The sequence below is a fragment of the Kogia breviceps genome, chromosome 5 (genome assembly GCF_026419965.1).
Source record: "Kogia breviceps isolate mKogBre1 chromosome 5, mKogBre1 haplotype 1, whole genome shotgun sequence".
Classification (NCBI taxonomy): Eukaryota; Metazoa; Chordata; class Mammalia; order Artiodactyla; family Physeteridae; genus Kogia; species Kogia breviceps.
The window spans coordinates 67,839,163-67,864,104 of NC_081314.1; the positions used below are offsets into that span (position 1 = coordinate 67,839,163).

The 24,942-nt window shown below is 37.8% G+C and overlaps 1 protein-coding gene across 5 annotated transcripts in view; it reads left to right on the top strand.

The window, feature by feature from the left end:
- VPS8 (VPS8 subunit of CORVET complex) overlaps window positions 1–24,942 on the top strand; it is a 310,442-nt gene that overhangs the window by 166,095 nt on the left and 119,405 nt on the right. For all 5 annotated transcript variants that reach the window (XM_067034155.1, XM_067034154.1, XM_067034156.1 and 2 more), the window contains 3 exons: window positions 2,598–2,687; window positions 7,831–7,877; window positions 18,027–18,174. In XM_067034155.1, coding sequence (XP_066890256.1) covers window positions 2,598–2,687; window positions 7,831–7,877; window positions 18,027–18,174 — 285 coding nt within the window. The remainder of the gene's footprint in view (window positions 1–2,597; window positions 2,688–7,830; window positions 7,878–18,026; window positions 18,175–24,942) is intronic.

Genomic DNA, 24,942 nt, shown 5'->3' on the forward strand with positions numbered 1-24,942 from the left:
CACGGGCTTTCTCTGGTTGCGGCGAGCGGAGGCTACTCTCTTGTTGTGGTGCGTGGGCTTCTCACTGTGATGGCTTCTCTTGTTGTGGAGCATGGTCTCTAGGTGTGCGGGCTTCAATAGTTGTAGCACGTGGGCTCAGTAGTTGTGGCTCACAGGCTCTAGAGCGCAGGCTCAGTAGTTGTGGCACACGGGCTTAGCTGCTCTGCGGCGTGTGGGATCTTCTCGGACCAGTGCTCAAACCCATGTCCCCTGCATTGGCAGAGAGACTTCCAACCACAGTGCCACCTGGGAAGCCTATTAATGATATTTTAAAAATTTTATTTCTAACATGTACAATGTTTACTGTAAAGATTTTTATGGAAGTCTTCTATTTCTACTATGCTGACAGTTTTCTCATGAATGAATTTTATCATCTTTTCTCCCTTATTGTATTTTTGTCATAAATTTTATTGATATTAAATCAGCCTTGAATTCTATGGGTAAATGCAACTTGAATCTGATATGTTATCTTTTTTTTTTGCGATACGCGGGCCTCTCACTGTTGTGGCCTCTCCCGTTGCGGAGCACAGGTTCCGGACGCGCAGGCTCAGTGGCCATGGCTCACGGGCCCAGCCGCTCCGCGGCATGTGGGATCTTCCTGGACCGGGGCCCGAACCCGTGTCCCCTGCATCGGCAGGCAGACTCTCAACCACTGCGCCACCAGGGAAGCCCTTATCTTTTTAATATATTGTTGGATTTTTTTTTTTTTTTGGTACGCGGGCCTCTCACTGTTGTGGTCTCTCCCGTTGTGGAGCACAGACTCCAGACGTACGGGCTCAGCAGCCATGGCTCACAGGCCCAGCTGCTCCGTGGCATGTGGGATCTTCCCAGACCAGGGCATGAACCCGTGTTCCCTGCATCGGCAGGCGGATTCTCAAACACGGCGCCACCAGGGAAGCCCCGGATTCTTTTTTTTAAATAATGTTCACAATTAAGACTGATCTATAATTTTCCTTTCCTTTCTTATGTTGTTTTACTGAGTTTAGGTATCAAAATTTTGCTAGCCTTATACAGTGAGCTGTAGTAGCTTCCTTTTTTCTATTCTCTGTAAGAGATTAATTGGTATTGGAATTATTTCTTTCTTAAATGATTGCTGGGCACTTACCAGTGAAGCTATTTGGGCCTGTAGTGTTTCATATGGGAAGATTTTTGACTATTCATTCAGTTTCTTTAGTGGTTGAAAATCAATGCATGTTTTCTATTTCTTTTTTTAAAAATTTATTTCTTTTATTTATTTTTTTTGGCTGCATTGGTCCTTGTTGCTGCACACAGGCTTTCTCTAGTTGTGGTGAACAGGGGCTGCTCTTTGTTGCGGTGCGCGGGCTTCTCATTGCAGTGTCTTCTCTTGTTACCGAACATAGCCTCTAGGCACGTGGGCTTTAGTAGTTGTGGCACGTGGGCTCTAGAGCGCAGGCTCCATAGTTGTGGCACAAGGGCTTAGTTGCTCTGTGTCATGTGGGATCTTCCCGGACCAGGGCTCAAACCCGTGCCCCCGCGTTGGCAGGTGGATTCTTAACCACTGCACCACCAGGGAAGCCCTTGTTTTCTATTTCTTAAGTCAGTTTATTAAATTATATTTTTCTAGGAATTTATCCATTTTGACTAAATATTTAAATCCTCAACATAAATTAATTCATAATAGTTTCTTATCTTTTTCTGCCTGAAGATCAGTAGTAATATCCCCCTTTTCATATGTGATATTGATTAGTTGTGCCTTATCTGTTTTGAGATGTATTGTATAAAAGTAGTTTAAACTACAGTAGCTTGTGTCAGCTAAGCATTATTAATCTGCACATACTAACACAAAATTATTAGATACATATCACAAATGTTGCCATCACAGTAACTTGTCTTATTTTTATTTGACAGTATAATATGTTGACCTATAGCCCGTCTTGGCATTTTAGCCATGGAACATGCAATTGAAAACGTAGAATAGGGTCACAGAAACCAAGAAGAGAGTTTCAAGAAGAAAAGGAAAGCCAGTAGTGTCTAGGAAAGTTCAGGAGAGGGCAGGTTGGATGTCTTAGATTTGACAGAAATAGGTCCTATTAACAGTGGTCAACCTCTTAGTCTCATTTAAGTCTTATGACCTGAAGTTGATTTCTTAAGACACCTCTGGTTTCAAAATCTACCAGGCATCAGAGGTAAAGTTTTAGAATTCTTAGCTAGAGAAATTGCAACTATGTTCTTTTTTCCCCCATTTCTTTAAGTTATTACTTTAAGCTCAAGGGTAAATTCACTGGCAGAGAATTTGGGAAGCTTTTGTTCCTTCCATTCATCCTGTAGACATCATGGCCTAAATCCAGAATTTTAGTGCTTTCATTTTCTAAGAATTCTGAATTACCTTTCATATCAAAATCTTATTTTTTACCTGATGGTTTTCTAATTTTACTCATTTGCAATATGTCTTTAAATTGTGGCCCTATATTGAGGTTTCCTGAAATGCAGTGTAGAAGCTCATGAAAATATTGAGGTAGATGATCATTCTTCACATCTGTGGAAATTCTATTTAACTTTAACATTGAAGATTATTTTATATTTTTCTTTCATTACAGGAGCTTGTGTCCCTGAAGCCCTGTAAAGCTGCAGAGCTGGTTGCTACTCACTTTTCTGAACAGATTGAAGCAGTCATTAAAAAACTTCAGGTAAACTTCACAAAATATACTGGGACGAAACATCTAGTGGAGAGACAATTATTGAATATCCACCTAAGAACTTTTGACTGTAGTAATTTCTTCAATTGATAGTTGCCTTTTAATAGCAGTTTCTACACAGTGTGTGTGTGTGTGTGTGTGTGTGTGTGTGTGTGTGTGTGTGTGTGTGTGTGTGTGTATTTGGAAGAGATTGTGTGATGATCTCTGAGTCTGGAAATAAGGGAGTTCATCTTTGTGCATAACAAATATTAACATCACAGAAATATTTTTGGAAATACAACCTGTAGTTACCTAGAAATCATAATCCACAGAACATCCTCCCCCCGTCCCCCCACCCCTCCATATCTTTCGATATAGTGACTGCAACCATATTCTCTTCAGGGTTCATGTTATTTATTCAGACTTTTGTCATCCTCCTACTGGGTTAATGCTGACTATTTTTTAAAATTTATTTTATTGTATATTTATTTTTGGCTGCATTGGGTCTTTGTTGCTGCGCGTGGGCTTTCTCTAGTTGCAGCGAGTGGGGGCTACTCTTCATTGCGGTGCGTGGGCTTCTCATTGCGGTGGCTTCTCTTGTTGCAGAGCATGGGCTCTAGGCACGTGGGCTTCAGTAGCTGTGGCACGTGGGCTCAGTAGTTGTGGCACATGGACTTAGTTGCTGTGGGGCATATGGGATCTTTCCAGACTAGAGCTCGAACCCATGTCCCCTGCATTGGCAGGTTGATTCTTAACCACTGCACCACCATGGAAATCCCAATGCTGACTATTTAGAATTTTTCTTGGAAAATCTTAGCTAGAATACGGGTATATTAATGCTGAATATTGAGATGCTCAGTTTGAAGTACTATTCAATGGACCTAGTACTTCACTTGTTACTACTGTGGCAATGCTAGTAGTGAGTTTTGCTTATTACCGTTATGGCCACAAGTGATCGAGATAGGGAATAGGACAATGACAGGCACATGTAGCACAACCCAGAGTCCTCAAGTAGCAGTAATAGTAGTAGGGGTTAGGTATGCAAGAAGGAAACCAAAGCAGTGAGTGGGAGGCAACTGACATGAGAGACAAAGATGCGGAATTCATTCATTTACACACTACCGTGGTGCCACTCTGTACCCCACAGTATGGTAGGCTCTGGGGGACACAAATAAAAATACAGTCTTTTTCTTAATTTTTCCTGTGGAACAGAGAAGCACTTATTTAACCACAGCACAGTGTTATAAGCTCTACACCAAACATATGTAAAAAAGTGCTGTAGGAATAAGAGGAGAGAGTGACAGACTGTGTGAGAGAAGCAGACAAGAGTTCCCAGATATGCCTGAACTGGGTCTTGAATAATTGGTATCAGTCTTCTAGGCAGAGAATTGGGAAGGGCATTCTAGATAAAGGGTTCTGGGTATGTAAAGACTTCATGAAGTCTTGAAGCAACATGCATATTCAGAGGATGATGTGGTAAAGATGATGGTGGAAGAAGCATTATATTAAGCTGTAAAAGGTATATTGGAAGGAAGGAGTTAAAAGTATAGAGACTGGGAAATAGACTTTTGGAGCTGATATTGAACAATCTTATATGTAATGCTAAGAAATGGTGCTATATCTTCTGTGTGCTGGAGAATTACTGAATTTTTTAAGCAAGGGAATTATACCATTAGATTCATTTTATAGAAAATTAATTCTGCAGTATGGAGAATGGACTGGCAAAGAGAACAGATGGAGGAGAGAACAGTTAGACCAATTGCAAGGCAAAAGGTCTTGGCAAAAAACAGTGAGGACAGGATGAAAGCAGTGGCAGTGGAGAGGACAGGTCCAAGATACGTTTGTGAAATAAAATGTATAGGGCTTGGAAATTAGTTGAATGTGATGGGTGGAGTTAAAAATGACTCCCAGATGTAGGGTTGGTTGTCCAGCATGATGAAGTCCATTAAATCAAGATAAGGACTCATCCATTAATTCAGTAAATATTTATGTACCTGCTGTGGGCCAAAACCATGATAAAGTGCTAAGGATACAAAAACATATACAGTTGACCCTTGAAAAATGCGGGGGTTAGGGGTTCCAACCCCAGTGCAGTCGAAAATCCTTGTATAACTTTTTTTTGTGTGTGTGTGTGTGGTACGCGGGCCTCTCAGTGTTGTGGCCTCTCCCATTGTGGAGCACAGGCTCCAGACGCGCAGGCTCAGCGGCCACGGCTCACAGGCCCAGCCACTCCGCGGCACGTGGGATCTTCCCGGACCGGGGCACGAACCCGCGTCCCCTGCAACGGCAGGCGGATTCCCAACCACTGCACCACTAGGGAAGCCCTCCTTGTATAACTTTTGACTTAACCCAAAACTTAAATACTAATAGCCTACTGTTGGCTGGAAGCCTTACCAGTAACAGAAACAGTCGATTAATACATGCTTTGTATGTTATATATATTATATACTGTATTCTTAGCATACGTGAGTTAGAGAAAATAAAATATTATTAAAATCATAAGGAAGAGAAAATACATTTACAGTACTGAACTAAACTTATCAATACTGTACATTTATGTCATCCTTTTATACGATGAATCATCCGTCTATCAGTACCCATATCAATATTATCTTAAACAAAGTACTGTTACACATATTACTAACACTAGACATCAAAAATGAAAAGATGTGAAAAAGAAATTTGTATTTATTTACAGGTATAACAATTCATACATTGATAATGAAAAAGCAAATGTTTGCTCTATGGTAGTCTAGTGTAATCGATATGATTGCTTCACAGTAGCCTAACATATACACTAATGAGTGAATTTTTATAAAACTTTTACAGCATACAGTATTACAGTCACATTCACGATACAGTATTGGAAACATTGTTACTTTTTAAAAAAAACCACATGTGATGGTCGGTTGACATGCAGTTTCTCCAATTACTAGAGAGGGGGAGAGAGAGAGGCATATTTTATATTTATTATCACTCAACTTATGCCTATGTAAGGATAGACTAGTATCTACGTATATTTTATGCATTCATGACATACCTTTTTCTTAATTTTTTCACTATTGCTGGGCTATGTGGTTAGCCTGCAGGTTTTTTCAAATTGTTGCAAATCTTCCAAATTTTTTCCAATATATTTATTGAAAAAAAATTCACGTGCAAATCAGCCCACTGAGTTCAAATCTGTGCTCTTCAAGGGTCAACTGTAAATGTATCCCTGTGCTCAAGAAGACAGATAAGCCAAAAGATAATTGTAGAATACTGTGACTTGAATGATGACAGAGGACTGCCCAGGATCCTGAGGAAGTACATGGAGGGTCATCCAGTCCTTTCTAGTGAGGGGGGGGAACATTTCTGCTAAAACTACTCTCAACCCACAGAGCATCTCCACCTTTTAAATGTCAGCAATTTTGATGAATCTTCTTGTCTATAGTGATGTTATTGTCATTTAAAATGTAAGATTATCGGACTTCCCTGGTGGTCCAGTAGTTAAGACTTCTCTCTCCCAATGCAGGGGGCCCAGGTTCAATCCCTGGTCAGAGAACTAGATCCCACATGCCACAACTAAGAGCCCTCATACTGCAACTAAAGATCCTGCATGTGACAATGAAGATCTTGCACGCTACAACTAAGACCTGGCACAGCCAAATAAATAAATAAATATTAAAAAACAAAACAAAACAAAACTAGATCTATATTTTTTTTAAAAAATGTAAGATTATCCATTGCAGGATTTTCTTTTTCCTGCAGGCTTTAAAATATTTAGAGGCAGAGAGGCTAGGTAAATGTATATAATGTCATTCATTAGACAAACATATAAAAGCTGAAATGATTTACACACACAAATAAGGTGGCTCTTGACTGGACTGTTTGTGGAGTCTTACACATTCCTTTTAAAGAAATGAAGTATTTTTTTATTGCAGAGCTTTATTGATTGTATAAGAATCCCACACAAATTTTATAAATTACCTTCACTTTTTTTTTTTTTTTTTTTTTTTTTTTTGTGGTATGCGGGCCTCTCACTGTTGTGGCCTCTCCCGTTGCGGGGCACAGACTCTGGATGCGCAGGCTCAGCGGCCATGGCTCACAGGTCCAGCTGCTCCGCGGCATGTGGGATCTTCCCGGACTGGGGCACGAACCCGTATCCCCTGCATCGGCAGGCGGATTCTCAACCACTGCGCCACCAGGGAAGCCCTTACCTTCACTTTTGATGGCAAGAAATATGCCTCCAACCAATTATTTTCAGAATTCTTGAAATGAAAAATAAGCCAGAATATTAAGGTATAACCAGAAGGAAAGCCATGTAAAATAAAACAAAGTGATAGGCCAGGGAAAAGATAGAAAATCAAAGACTGATAAATATATTTAAAATGTTATATTCTAAATGACATTAATCCTTTTTGGTTTTGAGACCCCCTGCTTTTTATAGGTGAAGTTAGAATGTGTCAAAAAATAAAGAAAAAAAAAAAAAACTATAATAATTTTTGCTTAGCTTTCTTAAGAACTTAGAAATATTATTAATATTCATATAGTATTCTAAGATTTATATCACTTAATTCTCACCTCTGTCCTGTGCAAGAGGAAGAGAAGATATTGGTGTTCTCTTTTTCACATAAGTAAACCGAGTGGCTTACAAGAGTCAGTGACTTACACAAAATCACATAGCTAAAAAGTGAAAAAAACAGAAGCCAGACTTTTTGCATATTAGTTGCTAACCTGTTTGCCATCTCTTCTGTAGTCGATTATATTGGGGAGTTAATGAGCTTCTTTGGTACTGGTTGTTGTTTGGGCCTCAGCTTCCCACCCCACCTAGATTAACTGTCTCACAGTTGGCTGTTGTCACAAGGAGGACCAGGTGAGGCAGTGTGTACCCGTCATTGTAGCCAGAGCAGTTCAGAGCACCTGCCATTCCAAGGGTCTTCATGCTGGGAACTGTTAAGGGATTTGTCTCAATTATGTGACAATGATTAGAATTACTGAGAGGAAATGACCTCCAAATGATTCTTTAGAATTCCTTAGATCTGTACAGAGGGCATAATGGAAGTAATCATATGCGTGTGTGCTTTTTAAAGGGATATTCTAGAGTTATTTACTATGGCATAGTTTGAAGAATTTGTTTTAATATTTAACTGTATTTTTTAATTGTTTTTCTCTTCAGAACCAGGTTTTGCTTTTCAAATTTTTGAGGAGTCTTCTTGACCCAAGGTATGTTAATAAAATTTAGTTTTTCATAATACATAGACGAGAAATCAAAGGAAATAAATTGAGTTGAAGAAACTGGCTCATGATGTCCAAATAGTATAGTCAGTTCTTGATTTTTAATATTAGCAGGAGTAATAGTTACAGAGATTATTCTAAATACATGATTGGAAAATTGATTACATCTTGAAGGAATCCTTTTGTTTCCATTTGAACATGAGCATACATGATGAGTTGTCATCAATGTAAAGAAAATAATGAAGGTGTGCCATGAGGACATGTTTCAGGAAGAATTTGATGACCATCTAGCTTCCCCTGTCTCTGGTAGCATCACTCCTTCTGATTCCTTATTCCATGCTGTAGATTGATAGCTTTACTTTTCAAAGTAAACACCTAGTTCCCAGCCCACCTCTAAATGTATTACCTTTTAAACTTTAATTTGAAATGTTTAGTTTTAAATAACTTTCCTGGAGGTGTGAGAAGGAAAGTTTAAATGTTTTTTTAAGTGCTGCTGTAGAACTCATCAAATAAAAACTAACCCAAGGAGATGATGAAAATTAGTAATGGATTTGTAAGTAAAGTAGCTCCATATGTGAGCTCTTAACGTCTTTCTATGACAACGTGGAGTATGCTGGGAGCTGAGTGTAGTATTTAACATCCTCTAAGACAGTCACTCAACCAGAATTGTGTGTCAGAATAACCTAAGAAATTTTTAAAAATATAGTTGCCTGGCCCCAACCCCACAGAATCATTGTGATATACTTCTAGAGTTAAGCATCACTGGCCTAAATGTAATATTCCAGGATGACGTAGCTTTCACATCACACATACAGATTTTTAAGTTGCATTATAATGTACACTAGCCAATGAAAACAGTCATATACTTACTTTTTTACGTGGGCCTCTCACTGTTGTGGCCTCTCCCGTTGCGGAGCACAGGCTCCGGATGCACAGGCTCAGCGGCCATGGCTCACGGGCCCAGCTGTTCCGCGGCATGTGGGATCTTCCCGGACCGGGGCACGAACCCGTGTCCCCTGCATCAGCAGGCAGACTCTCAACCACTGCGCCACCAGGGAAGCCCTATTTTTATTTTTATGAATCATTTGTACTTCCCTCAGATCCAGTTTGGGCCCTAGTCTACCCCGAGAATTAACTAGGAGATACCTTGGAATTAGTGTTAGGGGGTAAGAGGGAAGGAAGAGAGCTGGGAGAAGGATGGGGGAACTGGGGGTGGAGCTGAGAGAAGGGGGAGGGGGCCGAGGAGGACTGAGCTAGGTGGAAGAGGAAGGAGGGCCCAGCCCTTTCTCTGGAGCCCCTGTACTTTTCCCATAGCAAAATTCCTTCTGCTCCTCTTTCGCTTCCTCCAGTGTCAGATCCATTCTCTTAGGACCTGACTCCTCCTCCCCTAGGATAATTTATTTTAACCAAGTCCTTGTTCTCCATCCGTACTACCTGGAGAGACTCAGGCTGGAAGGACAGAGAAGCTCATCTTTGAACTCGGCCTTTTCTCACATATAACAAAGTACAGAAGACAGTGGTGACCAAATTTTTTTTTAATTAAGAAAAAGTATTAGGTAATATAAATATCAGTATAGTCATTTGCTCTGATATTGAATTTAGTTAAACTTCACAGTAATAAAAATGGCAAATCACAAGAGTATCAGAGGTCTTCCATGGGAAGTCTTGCTCTGTTATTACCTTTACCTAGATTGTAAATATATTATTCGGTAAGATCCTTTAGAAGTACTATGAAAGTTGTTTTGTTCACTAGCAAACCACGAATAATTTTACATTTACTCGGTATATTTTATCTCCCTAAACTAACTCCAACCCAGGATAATTAGCTCTAAGTTAACTTGTCACCCATTATCCCTTTCTGTCATATCAGTTCAGCTGCAAGGCCCTCTGTCACCTACTTCAGAGAGAAGCAGTGCACCCACAGTCCTTACTCTTCCCTCTCCCCAAAAAACAATATGACCTGGAATGTCCTCACTGTTGACAACAGCTAAATTGCCAGCTGTACTTTAACCTAGAGAAATGAAGAGTTGACAAAGATTCTCCCCTTGACCAAACTTTAGTCAGGGTCCTCTGAGCCCTCTGCTCCACTGGGTCTGACGTTGGGCTTCCACCTCTGTTTTTGTAGAGTCTCTTTTTAGCAAGAATCCTGCTAAGTCAGTTTAGCTAGAATCCTCACCCTCAGTATGTGATCACCCTTGATATCTGTCCAAATTTCTCACCCCCCCACCCTCCCGACCCAGGTAATATGTGATCATCCTGGCCTGCCTTCAGCAAGAATTCTGTTAGGTCAGTTTATCAAAGAATTATCCTACCCTCCTAGTACTTCTCTATCCATTGACTGCCCCACTCCCACCCCATGGCTATAATCTCTCCTTTTCCTTGTTGTATATGAGCTGAGCCCAGTCTGTCTTCTTTACTGCAATACCCCATTGTAGTGTTCTCTATCATGAGAGTCCGAATAAATTCTGCTTTACTGTTTTAACAAGCATCATGGATAATTTTTTCTTTAACAGAACCTTGAATTAACAAGACAGATAACTTTAGCTCCACCTTTAAAAAGAACACTCTTTCAAATTGATCCACCATATCCAGGATGCCAAAAATCTAGTAGTGTTCTGCTTTGAGAGTCCCAGTCCAGAATCCATCATATTGGATTGGCCAAAAAGTTCGTTCGGGTTTTTCCGTAAGATGTTATGGAAAAACCCTAATGAACTTTTTGGCCAACCCAATACTTTATCCTCTTATTTTATGTCTTATATAGGAGGCAGGCGTCCATTAAGATTATGCTGTAAATTTATTTTAAATTTGATGTTTGGCATTTCAATATAATCATTTTTATATAAACAGTATTTTGAATGATAGTGTCCCAGAGTAATCCATAAAAGCCTGTTTGACCCACAGTGTAGATAAATAATACCAGTGAGGGGAGGGAAAAAATTTTTTTTCTTCTACCCTTCTGTGTCCTAGACAGATTGAGAAGAGAAAAGCATACACATTTATTGAGTGTTTTACGTGACCCAAGAGCCTTCATAAGGAAATGAAGACCTGAAGAAGCATTTAAACCTGAGTGTTCTGTGCTAGGTTTGATGAAGGGTAGAAAGCCATAGGCAAATGTGATAGGACTGAAGGACACGAGCTAAGGATGATAAACTGGGGGAAACTTAGCAAGACGTGTTTGTTTGGATTCCTCTCAGTGTCCCTCCATCTTCAGAGATGAGGATGCTCCTTTCCTCCAGAAAGAGAGAGAGTACCTTTCATAAGATGATCTTATCTGCTTCACAGGAGAAGGGGAAGGGCAGAGAGTCCTTCCTGCACCTGACATTTCTCAAATTCCTTGAGCTTAAAATATTCAATATGCCAACATACCGTATTTTGGGGAAGCGTGTCCTGAACCCCATCACTAATAATACGTACATTGAATTCTGGATTGAGGGGGAGAGCAAGGTTAAGAAGGCTAGGTTCAGAGGAGGTAAGGAGGAGGTGCTTCTTGAGCCTGCCTTAGACAAAGTTTTGAATTATAGAAAGTTTGTCTTTGATGCCCTTTGAACTCTGCCTCCTTCCATTCTGTCCCCTTCTTTCAAGGGTTGCAGGGTGCACACACTTCTTTAAGCTCTACACTTTATAAGTATACTTGGATAGGTAGTATTGTGCCTAGGTAGATTTTTTAAATCCAGAATTACCTTCTTCTATGCCTCAATCAAAACAATCACAACTAATTGCTAATTGCTTGTCAATGTGACACTTTTACAGAGGGAGTGTACAATTAACATATGAATACAATGAAGTATACACAATGATGAAAAAACCCTTTTCCAATACCAATTGACCTCAAGGGTAAGAAGAAAGCAGGTTGTGTGGACTGGATTACATTAAGTCTCTGAATGATTTCCCATAACACTTTAGCCTTTGTAAATGAGTATGCTTATTAACTAATCTCAAGTAAAGGATTCCCAGGTACTGGGAAAACTGAAGTGGGAAACTAGGGGAGTATAGAAAAAGGTATTTAGGGACAAAAAAATATCAAGAATAGGTAGACTGGTACTGCCTAGCAGTTTTCCCTGGCGGACAACTTCAGACTATTTTTGCCTTTGATTCTTCCCTTTCTGTTCTTCTTAAGCAATAGGATTTTTTTTTTAACTTCCAGGTTTTTCCTATAGCAGCGTTCTAGAGAGTAGAGAAAATGAAAGAAAGTTATTTTGAGATGGTGACTGCTTGTATATATGTGTCATAGCAGAAAGTTGCTTTTTTTGTTCTTGCCCCAAAAACCTGAGTTAGTAGGATCCTCATTCCTCTGTGTGTGTGTGTACAGTTTATGCACATTTGATTTAACATTTATATGTATTTATTGAGTTGTTTCTAAAGGAGTGATTTATTTTGTCAACAGCATGTTTTAGGGAACTAATAATCTAGTTGAATTCTCATGTGTATTTCTCTATTTTCTTTATCCAATTTCTTTAAGTTACCTTTGCTCTGTAAATAATGTCCTCTGTAGAATTAATTGACCTACAAAGATATTGGTGGCATTTGTATGTAGAAAGATTAGATAGTTTTGAAGGGAGGGAGGTTAATCCTCCAGAAACAAATTATTTGCCTGAATTGAGGCCAACAGCCTGGGAGAAAGGGTTTGCATCCTCTTCCAATTCCCTTCTTTGGGACAGCTGCTACATAAAGCCCTAACCCACGCCCACTCCCTGTGTGCGTTCCTGCTGGCCAGGATTTCTCACAGGAGTTCTCCTGATATACTTACATCCAGATGCAGGTCCTTTGTGCAGTGGGGATGCTTGAAGGATAATACAAAAGGACACTGATGGTTTTCGTGGGGCTATGAGCTTCATAAGGAATAAAGAGAATGTGCAAGTGTATTTATAGTCACAATATTTTCCTCAGTACAATTTTCTTGGTAATGTCCATTTAGACTTTGTTAACAATGTCCTGGAGGCCTCTGAAATATATGGTATGATTTTCTTGTAGGAAAAAACACATACAACGTCGTACTGTATTTGTAAGTCTTTAATCAGAATAAAGTAAAAATTGAACATTGCTAAGGAAATGAGTATCTTTGCCAAGGAGCAAAACATAGATTATGGAAATGATTATACATTGGATTTAAATTGAATCTGTCTCTGTTTCTGTGGATAATTTTGAAGGGATATTTTAAGATATTGATACAGTGTTGAAATAGCGTATTTCAAAGTTAAAAAAATAGAACATTATATATATTCATGAACTTTGACATATAAAAATGCATTCCTACCTCAGTGAGTGCCTGTCTGCTTGGCCCACCACCAGATATCGTTATCTTTGTTAGTATTTTTGCCAGCAGCTCAAATTCAACCTTCTGAATCCTAACACATCATCATCTACTAATCTTTTAGGTAAATGGATGGATGGATAGGTAGTTTACATGCATTAATATCTTTATTCCTTAATTTAATAATTCTTTATAATGAGATTGCTATCTGCTAAGCAATGTGTGAGAGGTTGAAATGGCTCAAAATTATACTCACTTTTTTCAGTCTGAACCTGTTCCTCCTACTTTTATCTTCTCTCTTAGCAAATGGCTGTATCCACCCATTTATTTCATTTAAAAATTTACTGAGTAACTACAGCATACTAAGCACTGTGACAGGCATGGGAGATAAAATGGTGAATAAGGTGGGACCCTGCCTTCAGAGGCAATTGCTCTATAAGTGTCTTAAATAAAATCCTTTGTGTGATGATGAATTTTTAACTTTCCTTTACCAACTCCACTGCACCTTCTCAGCCACACCACACAGAACCAGTCAGTCATCAAAATGTACCTCTTGTATATCTCTTACATGTGAGTCCTTCTCTTGTCCACCCCCTCTGCCCTGGCTCAGGTCCTCAGTATCTCTCTTCTGGTCTTTTTTGCTGGTCTCCTAACCAGCCTTCTTAATTCTTCTACTTCCATTTTCAAATAGGCAAATAATGATAGTGTTCCCTTTCCCCTTCTCAAAGTTCTTTTAGTTTCCATTATCCAAGGTAAAATCTGAACTCCTTATGGTGTAAAAGACCCCTCTTGATCTTATTCAGGCATATCGGTTCAGCTTAATTTTCTTCCATCCTGCCATTTCTCTTTTCCCCTTTATTCCTCAGTAGTAGTGAACTTTTTGTTCATGGGATACAGTACACAGGGTTGTTCTGCCCACCCTTTGAATATGTGTTCCTCCCTTTTAGTCCACTTTGTTTTCTTTCTTTTCATAGTTTTATCTATATGTATTAAGAGCTCTAAGGTTGTACATGTGCTTTGATCCAGTGATTCCATTTTGGAAAATATGTTTTAAGGAAATAACATAAGAAAAAGGTAGTTAATATTGAAATATCCATATTAACATTTATATAGTGAAAAAACTTTAAAAAAGTAGATGGGGGAGATAGCTATATAAATGGTAAAGTATATGAACATAATTAAATACCAAATTGGCAAACATGGCAATGTGAATGTTTAAATAATGCTAAACTGGAAAAATACATAACATTAAATGGTATGCACACATACTGTTTGTGTGTATGATTGAATGATGATCAGATGATGTGGTTAGATGTAGGTAGCTTAATGCTCACCATATTCTTTGCCCCCACTAATTGCTTAGTTAATAATAGAAATTTAGATTGATACATTAATAATAAAAATGAGAGCAATTGTTAGGAGTTTGGAGCGGTCTGCTCTTTGCTTTTAGAATTTCTGAAACAATGAAAACTGGCATGTGAGTGCTGCAAACTAAAGTTTCAAAAACTTTGCTTCATTGATATTTAAAGAAATCTTTCCAAATACCCATATTTTTTCTATTTACAATGAAAAGGACACATATTAAGGTAGTTTGTGGCTTTTACAAAATCCTACCGTTTCTTCTGTTTATACTATTTTTTATTCATCACCCTTGTTTTTGGTTTCTTTTTGTTTGTTTCCTACTATTTTTATGCCTCCTCTGACTTTAACTGAGTGTTGTGTATATGATTCCATTTTTTGTCTCTCAAAGCATATTAATTATACTTCTTTTAAAAGACTTTTTCTAGTGGTTGACTTCCTGTTTTTCGATTGTGTTGTTTGTTCTTTTGTTGTTGAGTTGTATGAGCTGTTTGTATATTTTGGGAATTAAGCCCTTGTCGGTCCCATCCTTCACAAATATTTTCTCCCATTCTGTAGGTTTTCTTTTCCTTTTGTTTATGGTTTCATTTGCTGTGTAAAAGCTTGTAAGTTTGATTAGGTCCCATTTGTTTATTTTAAATTTTATTTCTATTGCCTTGGGAGACTGACCTAAGAAAACATTGGTACAATTTATGTCAGGGAATGTTTTGTCTATGATCTCTTCTAGGAGTTTTATGGTGTCTCGTCTTGAATTTAAGTCTTTAAGCCATTTTGAGCTTATTTTTGTGCATGGCATGAGGGTATGTTCTGACTTCTTTGATTTACATGCAGCTGTTCAACTTTCCCAGCACCACTTGCTGAAGAGACTGTCTTTTTCACATTTTATTTTTTGGCCTCCTTTGTTGAACATTAATTGACCAGAGGTGTGTGGGTTTATTTTTGGGGGTCTCTGTTCTGTTCCATTGATCTCTATGTCTGTTTTTGCGCCACTACCACACTGTTTTGATTACTGAAGCTTTGTAGTATTATCTGAAGTCTGGGAGGGTGATTCCTCCTCAGGATTGCCTTGGCAATTCTGGGTCTTCTATGGTTCCATATAAATTTTAGATTTATTTGTTCTAGTTTTGTGAAAAATGTCATGGGTGGGCTTCCCTGGTGGCGCAGTGGTTGAGAGTCCACCTGCCGATGCAGGGGACACAGGTTTGTGCCCTGGTCCGGGAAGATCCCACATGCCACAGAGTGGCTAGGCCCATGAGCCTGTGCATCCAGAGCCTGTGCTCCGCAACGGGAGAGGCCACAACAGTGAGAGGCCCGTGTACTGCAAAACAACAACAACAACTACAACAACAACAAAAAGAAAAATGTCATGGGTAGTTTCATAGGGATCACATTAAATCTGTAGATTGCTTTGGGTAGTATTGCCATTTTAACAGTACTGATTCTTCCAGTCCAAGAGCATGGAATATCTTTCCATTTCTTTGAATCATCTTTAATTTCCTTTATTAATGTTTTGTAGTCCTCAGCATGTAAGTCTTTCACCTCCTTGGCGGGGTTTATTCCTGAATATTTTATTTATTTATGATGCAATTTTAAAAGGTATTATTTTTTTACATTCCCTTTATGCTGAATTCATTTATCAGTTCTAGTAGTTGTTGTGTGGAGTCTTTAGGGTTTTCTACATATAGTAGAAAACTATTTTATCTGCATACAGTGACAGTTTTACCTCTTCCCTACCAATTTGAATACCTTTTATTCCTTTTTCTTGTGTGATTGCTGTGGCTAGGACTTCCAGTACTATGTTGAAGAGAAGTGGTGAGAGTGGGCATCTTTTTTTTTTTTTAACATCTTTATTGGAGTATAACTGTTTTACAATAGTGTGTTAGTTTCTCCTTTACAACACAGTGAATCAGTTATACATATACATATGTTTCCATATCTCTTCCCTCTTGCGTCACCCTCCCTCCCACCCTCCCTATCCCACCCCTCTAGGTGGTCACAAAGCACAGAGGTGATCTCCCTGTGCTATGCGGCAGCTTCCCACTAGCTATCTAATTTATATTTGGTAGTGTATATATGTCCCTGGAGAGTGGGCATCCTTGTTCCAGATTTTAGTGGGAAGGCTTTCAGCTCTTCACTGTTGAGTATTATATTGGCTGTGAGTTTGTCATAAATAGCTTTTATTATGTTGAGATATGTTCCCTCTATACCCATTTTGTAAGGGTTTTTATCATGAATGGCTGTTGAATTTTGTCAAAGGCTTTTTCTGTATCTGTTAAGGTGATCATGTAGTTTTTGTTGATGTGGTGTATCACATTGATGATTTGCATGTGTTGAACCATCCTTGGGACCCTGGGATGAAACCAACTTGGTCATGGTGTATGACCTTTTTTATGTGTTGTTGGATTCGATTTGCTAATATTTGTTGAGTTTTTGCATCTATAATCACCAAAGATATTGGCCTTTAATTTTCTTTTTTGGTACTGTCTTTGTCTGGTTTTGGTATCAGGGTGATGGTGGCTTCATAGAATGTCTTTGGGAGTGTTCCTTCCTCTTCAGTCTTTTGGAAGAGTTTGAGAAGGATCGGTCTAAGTTCTTCTTTGTATATTTGATAGAATTTCCCAGTGAAGCCATCTGGTCCTGGACTTTTCTTTGTAGGGAGTTTTTGTAACAATTTTTTGTATGTTATTAATGCCATTCCAGTTCTTTATATAAGGAGCTTTAGTTGAGGAATTCTGAAGAGAAGGTAGGACTCCCAGAAGGAACTGACTTCTTTTGAAGGTAGAGAGAAGATGATTCTTATATCTCCAATGAACTGCAGTTGATTTTTCTAAATGGTTCCAGTAGTGTCCACCATGGTAAAACTAATGCTCCCGCAGCTTTTGTGTAGGCATTATGAATAGTGGGCTTTGTGAGTGGCTGGCATACAAGGCAAATGAACCATAAATTTTGTATATCCTACTATTCATCCATTTACTTGTTTTAACAACAACCAAATAATTAGCCCTTGCTACATGGAAGACACTGTTGTAGGCTTTAAGAATTCATTAGTGAGAAAGTACTGGTGCCTACCCTCACAGAATTTATAGTCTTTTAGAGAAGACAGATAATTGAAGAAGTAATTACAACATGATGTGATTGGTGCTATAAGGAAAGTTTAGTAGGGACAGTTGTTGAGACTAAAAGATCACTTATTATATATAGTTACTCATGGATCAAATTGTTTAAACTAAATTGAGTCATCTTTGTTTCTTTTAGAGCAACAGTACAACTTCAGGTATGATTTAGAGGAGCCTCAACTGAATATCATTTCCTTAATTATTCAATGTAAATCGAGAAATACTGTGATTTAGAATGTTTCTGATGCAGTGTATAATTCACCTTAATAACCTAAGTAACATTAAGACTTTTAATTCATGATTTTACTTGATCAAAAGGTAGTCTTGGTTTTAAGGTAACATACTTTTTACCTGTAGCTTTAATTATGGTATGATTAAATAATGCTACTGTCTTGCCTTTTCTGTTTTCAGGGAAGGTATTCATGTAAATCAAGAATTGCTGCAGATATCTCCTTGTATTACAGAGCAGTTCATTGAGCTGTTGTGTCAGTTCAACCCAAACCAGGTTATAGAGACACTGCAAGTCCTTGAGTGCTACCGCCTAGAAGAAACTATTCAGGTAAGACCAGTAATGTAGAGAAGGCAAGAGTAAACTTTTCTTTATTGCTCACCATTTTACAGATGAGCACAGGGAGATTCATATATTAAATCAGTTGGCTAAGTTTATACCTAGTAAGTGCTAGCACCAGAGATTGAACCCAGATAGTTTGACTCCATTGTGCATGCTCTGCATTGCTATGTTATTGCCTCTCTGTTTATTCTGGTAAAGTCAGAAACAGCACATGTCCATCATTGTTATTCATCAAGTTTTACAGGCATTCTAGCCAACAGGATAAACATAGAAAAAGGAATACAGTAAAAATATTAAGAGGGAAAAACCAAGCTCTTACTTGCAGGCACTGATGCTTAGATAGTCCTGTTGTGCCATGTGACTTACTAGGCTAGAAGGCAATTCACAGTCATTGCCTTGATTCTCTTCCCTTGTTTTCTCCTGTTTCCAAATGGAAATGAATGTGTGTGTGTGTGTGTGTGTGTATGCACATATGTACATACGTATACATACACACATATTCTAATCTACCATAAGAGGCTAGTATGTTCCCTGTTTAAGTTTAAAATTTGTTTTTAAGCTACCTTTATATTGTTGCTATCAATACTCATGAAACAGTAACCCGTATTTTCTGCATCCATGTCCTAAACTGCCCACGCAATTAAAATTTTTTTAATTATAAAATATTTCAAAATACATAGAAATGTGCAAAATGGGTACATATATTCCCACCAACCCAACTTTATATATGTTAATGTTTTGCCATACTGGCTTCAGATCTTTGTTGTTTGTTTTAGAAATAAAGCATCCTTTATCTGTATGTCTTGCCTGAGGTTACCGCCAACCTGAAGATGGGAAGTTTATCCTTCCCATCCATTTAAAAAAAGTTTCCTGTATATTAATTTACCTATAAAACACAAAGTACAGTTCTGTATGTTTTTAAAATTTGTATTAATGGTATCATACAGTAATATCCTATTGCAAATTGCTTTTTTATTAATTTTTTATATATCAGTTTTTAATACATATAGCTCTAGTTCATTCATTTTAATGATCGTATAATAGTCTATTGAAAGACTGTGCCTCAGTTTATATATTTTCCTATTCACAGACATTCAGAGTGTTTCCAATCTTTTGCTATTATAAACAGTGCTACTTTGGACATCTTTGTACATACCTTCTTTATGCCCATCTGAGATTTCTCTAAGTATTATGCCTGGAAGTGGAATTCTTTAGACAATAGAGTAGCTTAATTCTATTCATATTGCCAAGTTGATTTCTTATTTGTTTCTAGTCTCATCATCAGTATTTGAAATTTGCTGTTTTTCCACATCCTTGCTGATTTCTAGTATTTTTAGACTTCTTAATTTTTGCCAGTGTGTTGATTATCATTGCTTACTCATGACATTGCATATCTTTCCATATCTTTAATGACACTTTGGGTTTTCTTTTCTCTGAATTATCTATTCATATCATTTGCCCAGTTTCCTATTGAGGTTTTGCCCTTCTGTTACTGATTTCTAGAAGTTCTTTCTAATTTTTGGATCTCTAGTCCTTTGCTGATTTTATATGTCGGAGATGCCTTCTTCCAGTCTATTATGGCATGTCTTTTAACTTGGTTTTTAGTGACTTCTATTTTATCAGTCTTTTCCTTTAACATTAAAATTTTGTGTGTGTGACTTTTATTTCCTTTCCTAATTTAATGGCATTAAGGATATCCTCTTATATGAGTTTTATAGTTTGGCTTTTTTCATTTAGGCTTTTAATCCATCTGGAATTTATTTTTGTAAACAGATCAAGAGAGGGATTTATATATTTTTTCCATGTGGATGGCTAATGGTCCATGTGGCATTTTCTTGTCCTTTCTTCACTTATTTGTAATGCCATACTGCTGTACACCAAACTCCCAAATATACATAGATCTTTTTGTGAATTCTGTTCTGTTCTTTTGGTCATTTGTCTTTCCCTATACCCACAACACATATTTTAATTAATACAGCTTTAAAATAAGGTTTATTATTTGGAAGAAGAGTCTTCCTTCCTCATTCTTTTTCTTTAAAATTCTTTGGCTACTCTTGGCCTCTTACTATTTCATATCAAATTAGGAATCACATTGTCACATTCCTATAAAAATAACATATTCTTCTGGGATTTTGATGAAAACTACATTGAATTTATAGATTAATTCAGGGAGGATTGACATGTTATGGTCTTCACATAACATAAGATGTCATGGTTGTCTTTTTGAAATGCCTTTTACCCACTTTGGTGAGGTTTTATAACTAAAGTTATAAAATATAATATTTTACATAAGGCTCTTGCACATTTTCCTCAATTTGTTCTTAGATACTTTTTGTTAACATTGTAAAAGGAAATTAAAAAAAAACTTATTGGAATATAGTTGATTTCAATGTTGTGTTAGTTTCAGATGTACAGCAAAGTGATTCATTTATACATATACATGTATTCATTCTTTTTTAGATTCTTTTCTCATATAGGTTATTAATATCACAGAATATTGAGTAGAGTTCCCTGTGTCATACAGTAGGCCCTTGTTGGTTATCTGTTTTATGTATGGTAGTGTGTATGTGTTAATCCCAAGCTCCTGATTTATCCCCCCACAACGCCCCACATTTCCCCTTTGGTAACCATAAGTTTGTTTTCGAAGTCTCTGAGTGTTTCTGTTTTATAAATAAGTTCATTTGTATCATTTTCTAGTTAGACTCCACATATGAGTGACATTGTATGATATTTGTCTTTCTCTGTCTGACTTACTTCACTTAGTATGATAATATCTAGGTCCACCCATGCTTCTACAAATGGCAGTATTTCATTCGTTTTTATGGCTGAGTAATATTCCATTGTATATATGTATCACATCTTCTTTATCCATTCCTCTATCAATGGACTTTTAGATTGCTTCCATATCTTGGTTATTGTAAAAAGCTCTGCAACGAACTTTGGGGTGCATGTATCTTTTTAGATTATGTTTTTCTCAGGATATATGCCCAGGAGTGGGATTGCTGGATTATATGGTAGTTCTATTTTTGGTTCTTTAAGGAATTTCCATATTGTTCTCCATAGCAGTTGTACCAATTTACATTCTCACCAACAGTGTAGGAGGGTTCCCTTTTCTCCACACCTTCTCCAGCATTTATCGTTTGTAGACTTTTTGATGATAGCCATTCTAAGCTATGTGAGGTGATACCTCATTGTAGTTTTGATTTGCATTTCTCTGGTAATTAATGATGTTGAGCATCTTTTCATGAGCTTTTTTGGATCTGTGTGTCTTCTTTGGAGAAATCTCTGTTTCGGTCTTCTGCCCTTTTTTGATTGGGTTGTTTGTTTTTTTGACATAGAGCCGCATGAGCTGTTTGTAGGTTTTGGAGATTAATCCTTTGTCAGTCACTTTGTTTGCAAATATTTTCTCTCATTCTGTGGGTTGTCTTTTTGCTTTGTTTATGGTTTCCTTTACTGTGCAGAAGCTTTTAAGTTTAATTAGGTCCCATTTGTTTATTTTTGTTTTCGTTTCCATCACTCTAAGAGACGGATCCAAAAAAATATTGCTAAGATTTATATCAAAGAGTGTCCTGCCTATGTTTTCCTGTAAGAGTTTTATAGTGTCTGGTCTTACATTTAGGTCTTTGATCCACTTTGAGTTTATTTTTGTGTATGGTGTTAGAGAATGTTCTAATTTCATTCTTTTACATGTAGCTGTCCAGTTTTCCCAGCATCACTTCCTGAAGAGAATGTCTTGTCCATTGTATAGTCTAGCCTCCTTTGTTGTAGATTAATTGACCATATGTGCATGGGTTTATTTCTGGGCTTTCTATCCTATTCCATTGATCTGCGATACTGTTTTGATTTGTTTTGTACTGTAGTCTGAAGTCAGTGAGTCTGATTCCTCCAGCTTCGTTTTTCTTTCTCAGTATTGCTTTGGCTCTTTGGGGTCTTTTGTGTTTCCATATAAATTTTATATTTTTTTGTTCTAGTTCTGTGAAAAATGCCATTGGTAAATTGAAAGGGATTGCATTAAATATGTAGATTGCCTTGGGTAGTATAGTCATTTTGACAGTATTGATTCTTTCAATCCAAGAACATGATATATCTTTCCAACTGTTTGTGTCATCTTTGATTTCTTTCATCAGCATCTTATAGTTTTCAGAGTATAGGTCTTTTGACTTCTTAGGTAGGTTTATTCCTAGTTATTTTATTCTTTTTGATGTGATGGTAAATGAGATTCTTTCCTTTATTTCTCTTTCTGATCTTTCATTGTTATGTATAAGAATGCAAAAGATTTCTGTGTATTAATTTTGTATCCTGCAACTTAACCAAATTCATTGATGCATTCTAATAGTTTTCTGGTAGCATCTTTAGGATTTTCTATGAATAGTATCATTTCATCTGCAAACAGTGATGGTCTTATTTCTTCTTTTCCAATTTGAATTATTTTTATTTCTTTTTTTCTTCTCTGATTGCTGTGGCTAGGACTTCCAAAACTTGTTGAATAAAAGTGTTGACAGTGGTTATCCTTGCCTTGTTCCTGATCTTAGAGGGAACACTTTCAGCTTTTCACCATTGATAATGATGTTAGCTGTGTGGTTTTCATGTATGTCCTTTATTATGTTGAGGTAAGTGCCCTCTATGCCCACTTTCTAGAGAGTTTTTTTTTTTTTTATCATAAATGGGCGTTGAATTTTGTCAAAAGTTTTTTCTGCACCTATTGAGATGATCATATGGTTATTTATTTATTTTTGGCTGTGTTGGGTCTTCGTGGCTGCGCCGTGGGCTTTCTCTAGTTGTGGTGAGTGGAGGCCACTCTTCGTCGCGGTTCGTGAGCTTCTCATTGTGGTGGCTTCTCCCTGTGGAGCACGCTAGGTGCGTGGGTTTCAGTAGTTGTGGCACGCAGGCTCAGTAGTTGTGGCTTGTGGGCTCAGGCTCAGTAGTTGTGGCACATGGGCTTAGGTACTCCACAGCATGTGGAATCTTCCTGGACAAGGGCTCGAACCCATGTCCTCTGCATTGGCAGGTGGATTCTTAACCACTTCACCACCAGGGAAGTCCCGATCATATGGTTTTTATTCTTCAGTTTGTTAATGTGGTGTATCACATTGATTAATTTGTGGATATTGAAGAATCCTTGCATCCCTGAGATAAATCCCACTTGATCATAGTGTATGATCCTTTTAATGTATTGTTGGATTCAGTTTGCTAGTATTTTCTTGAGTATTTTTACGTCTATGTTCATCAGTGGTATTCGCCTGTAATTTTCTTTTTTTGTGGTATCTTTGTCTGGTTTTGGTATCAGGTTGATGGGGGCCTCATGGAATGAGCTCTGCAGTATTTTGGAAGAGTTTCAGAAGGATAGGTGTTAATTCTTCTCTAAGTGTTTGATGGAATTCACCTGTGAAGCCACTGGGACCTAGACTTCAGTTGGGAAGTTTTAAAATCACTGTTTCAATTTCAGTACTTGTGATTTGTTTGTTCATATTATCTATTTCTTCCTCGTTCAGTCTTGGATGGTTGTATCTTTCTAAGAATTTGTCCATTTCTTCTAGGTTATACATTTTATTGGCATATAGTTGTTTGTAATAGTCTCTTATGGTTCTTTGTATTTCACTCGTGTCAATTTTAACTTACTTTTCATTCTGTTGTTAACTCCTTCTTGTGTATTTTAAATTTCAGTTATTGTATTCTTAAGCTTTGATCATTCTTTTTTATATTTTCTATTTCTTTCTTGCAGTTATCATTGTGTTCATCTATTATTTTCCCATGTTCAGTTAACATTTTATTACTAATGCTTTGAACTCTTTCCAGGTAAATTATTTATCACTTTTTAAATTTATTTCCCATCCCCTTAATGAATTTACCTTTTTCTTTCATCTGAAACATATTCCTCTCTTTTTATATCTTGCTTGACATTCTCTGTTCTTCTGTGTGAGATTATGTGAAACAGTTCCATATCCCAGTCTTGAAGGCATGTCCATATGTGGGAGCATCCCTATGAATTCTGCTTGTCCCCAGTGGCATTGGTGGAAGAGCTGATTTTAAAGTGAGCGTAGGCTGCATCTTTCCCTGTTATGTGCTACAAGGCACTGTATTGCTGGCATGTAGGGCTAGCGTCACTGCCCTATTAGGGGTGGAGCCAAGGCCTAAGGGTCTGGAGCAGGATCTTTGAGCGAGTTGGGCTTCTTCCCAGTGTGATGGTGGTGTTCACCATTGTTTGGGATATGGCTGGGACCTAAGGGTTTGGGGCTGAACTTCTAAACTTGTTCCACTTCTTCCCTGGTATGCACACATTGGGTAGAGGCAGGGTCAGGGCCAGAGCAGTAGGTACCACACTAGTAAGCTGGTTCCACTTCTACCTTTGTGCAGTTCTACCAGCAATGGCAGTCTCTACCCTAGCTGGAGGCAGGACAAGGGCCTGAGTTGATTCCACTCCTTCCCTAGTGCTTGCACATATTTGTGTGCAGGCAGTGACAGTCTCTGATGTGGCTGGAGGAAGGGTTATACTCTAAGCAGCCTCTGCTCCCTCCCAAGTACAGGCATGCATACTAGTACCTGCAGTGGCTCTCTCTGCTCTGGCTAGATGCAGGGCCATGGTGTGAGGTGGGCTCCACTCCCTCCATGTTTACTCAGGCTCATTAGAAATGAAATTTCTAAAAGGAAATTTTTTGAAATGACTTTTTAAAAATTGGTTACTGCTGGTATATGTTATTAATTTTTGTTCAGTGTCTTATATCTAGCAACCAGGCTGAATTCTTTTTTTGTTCAAAT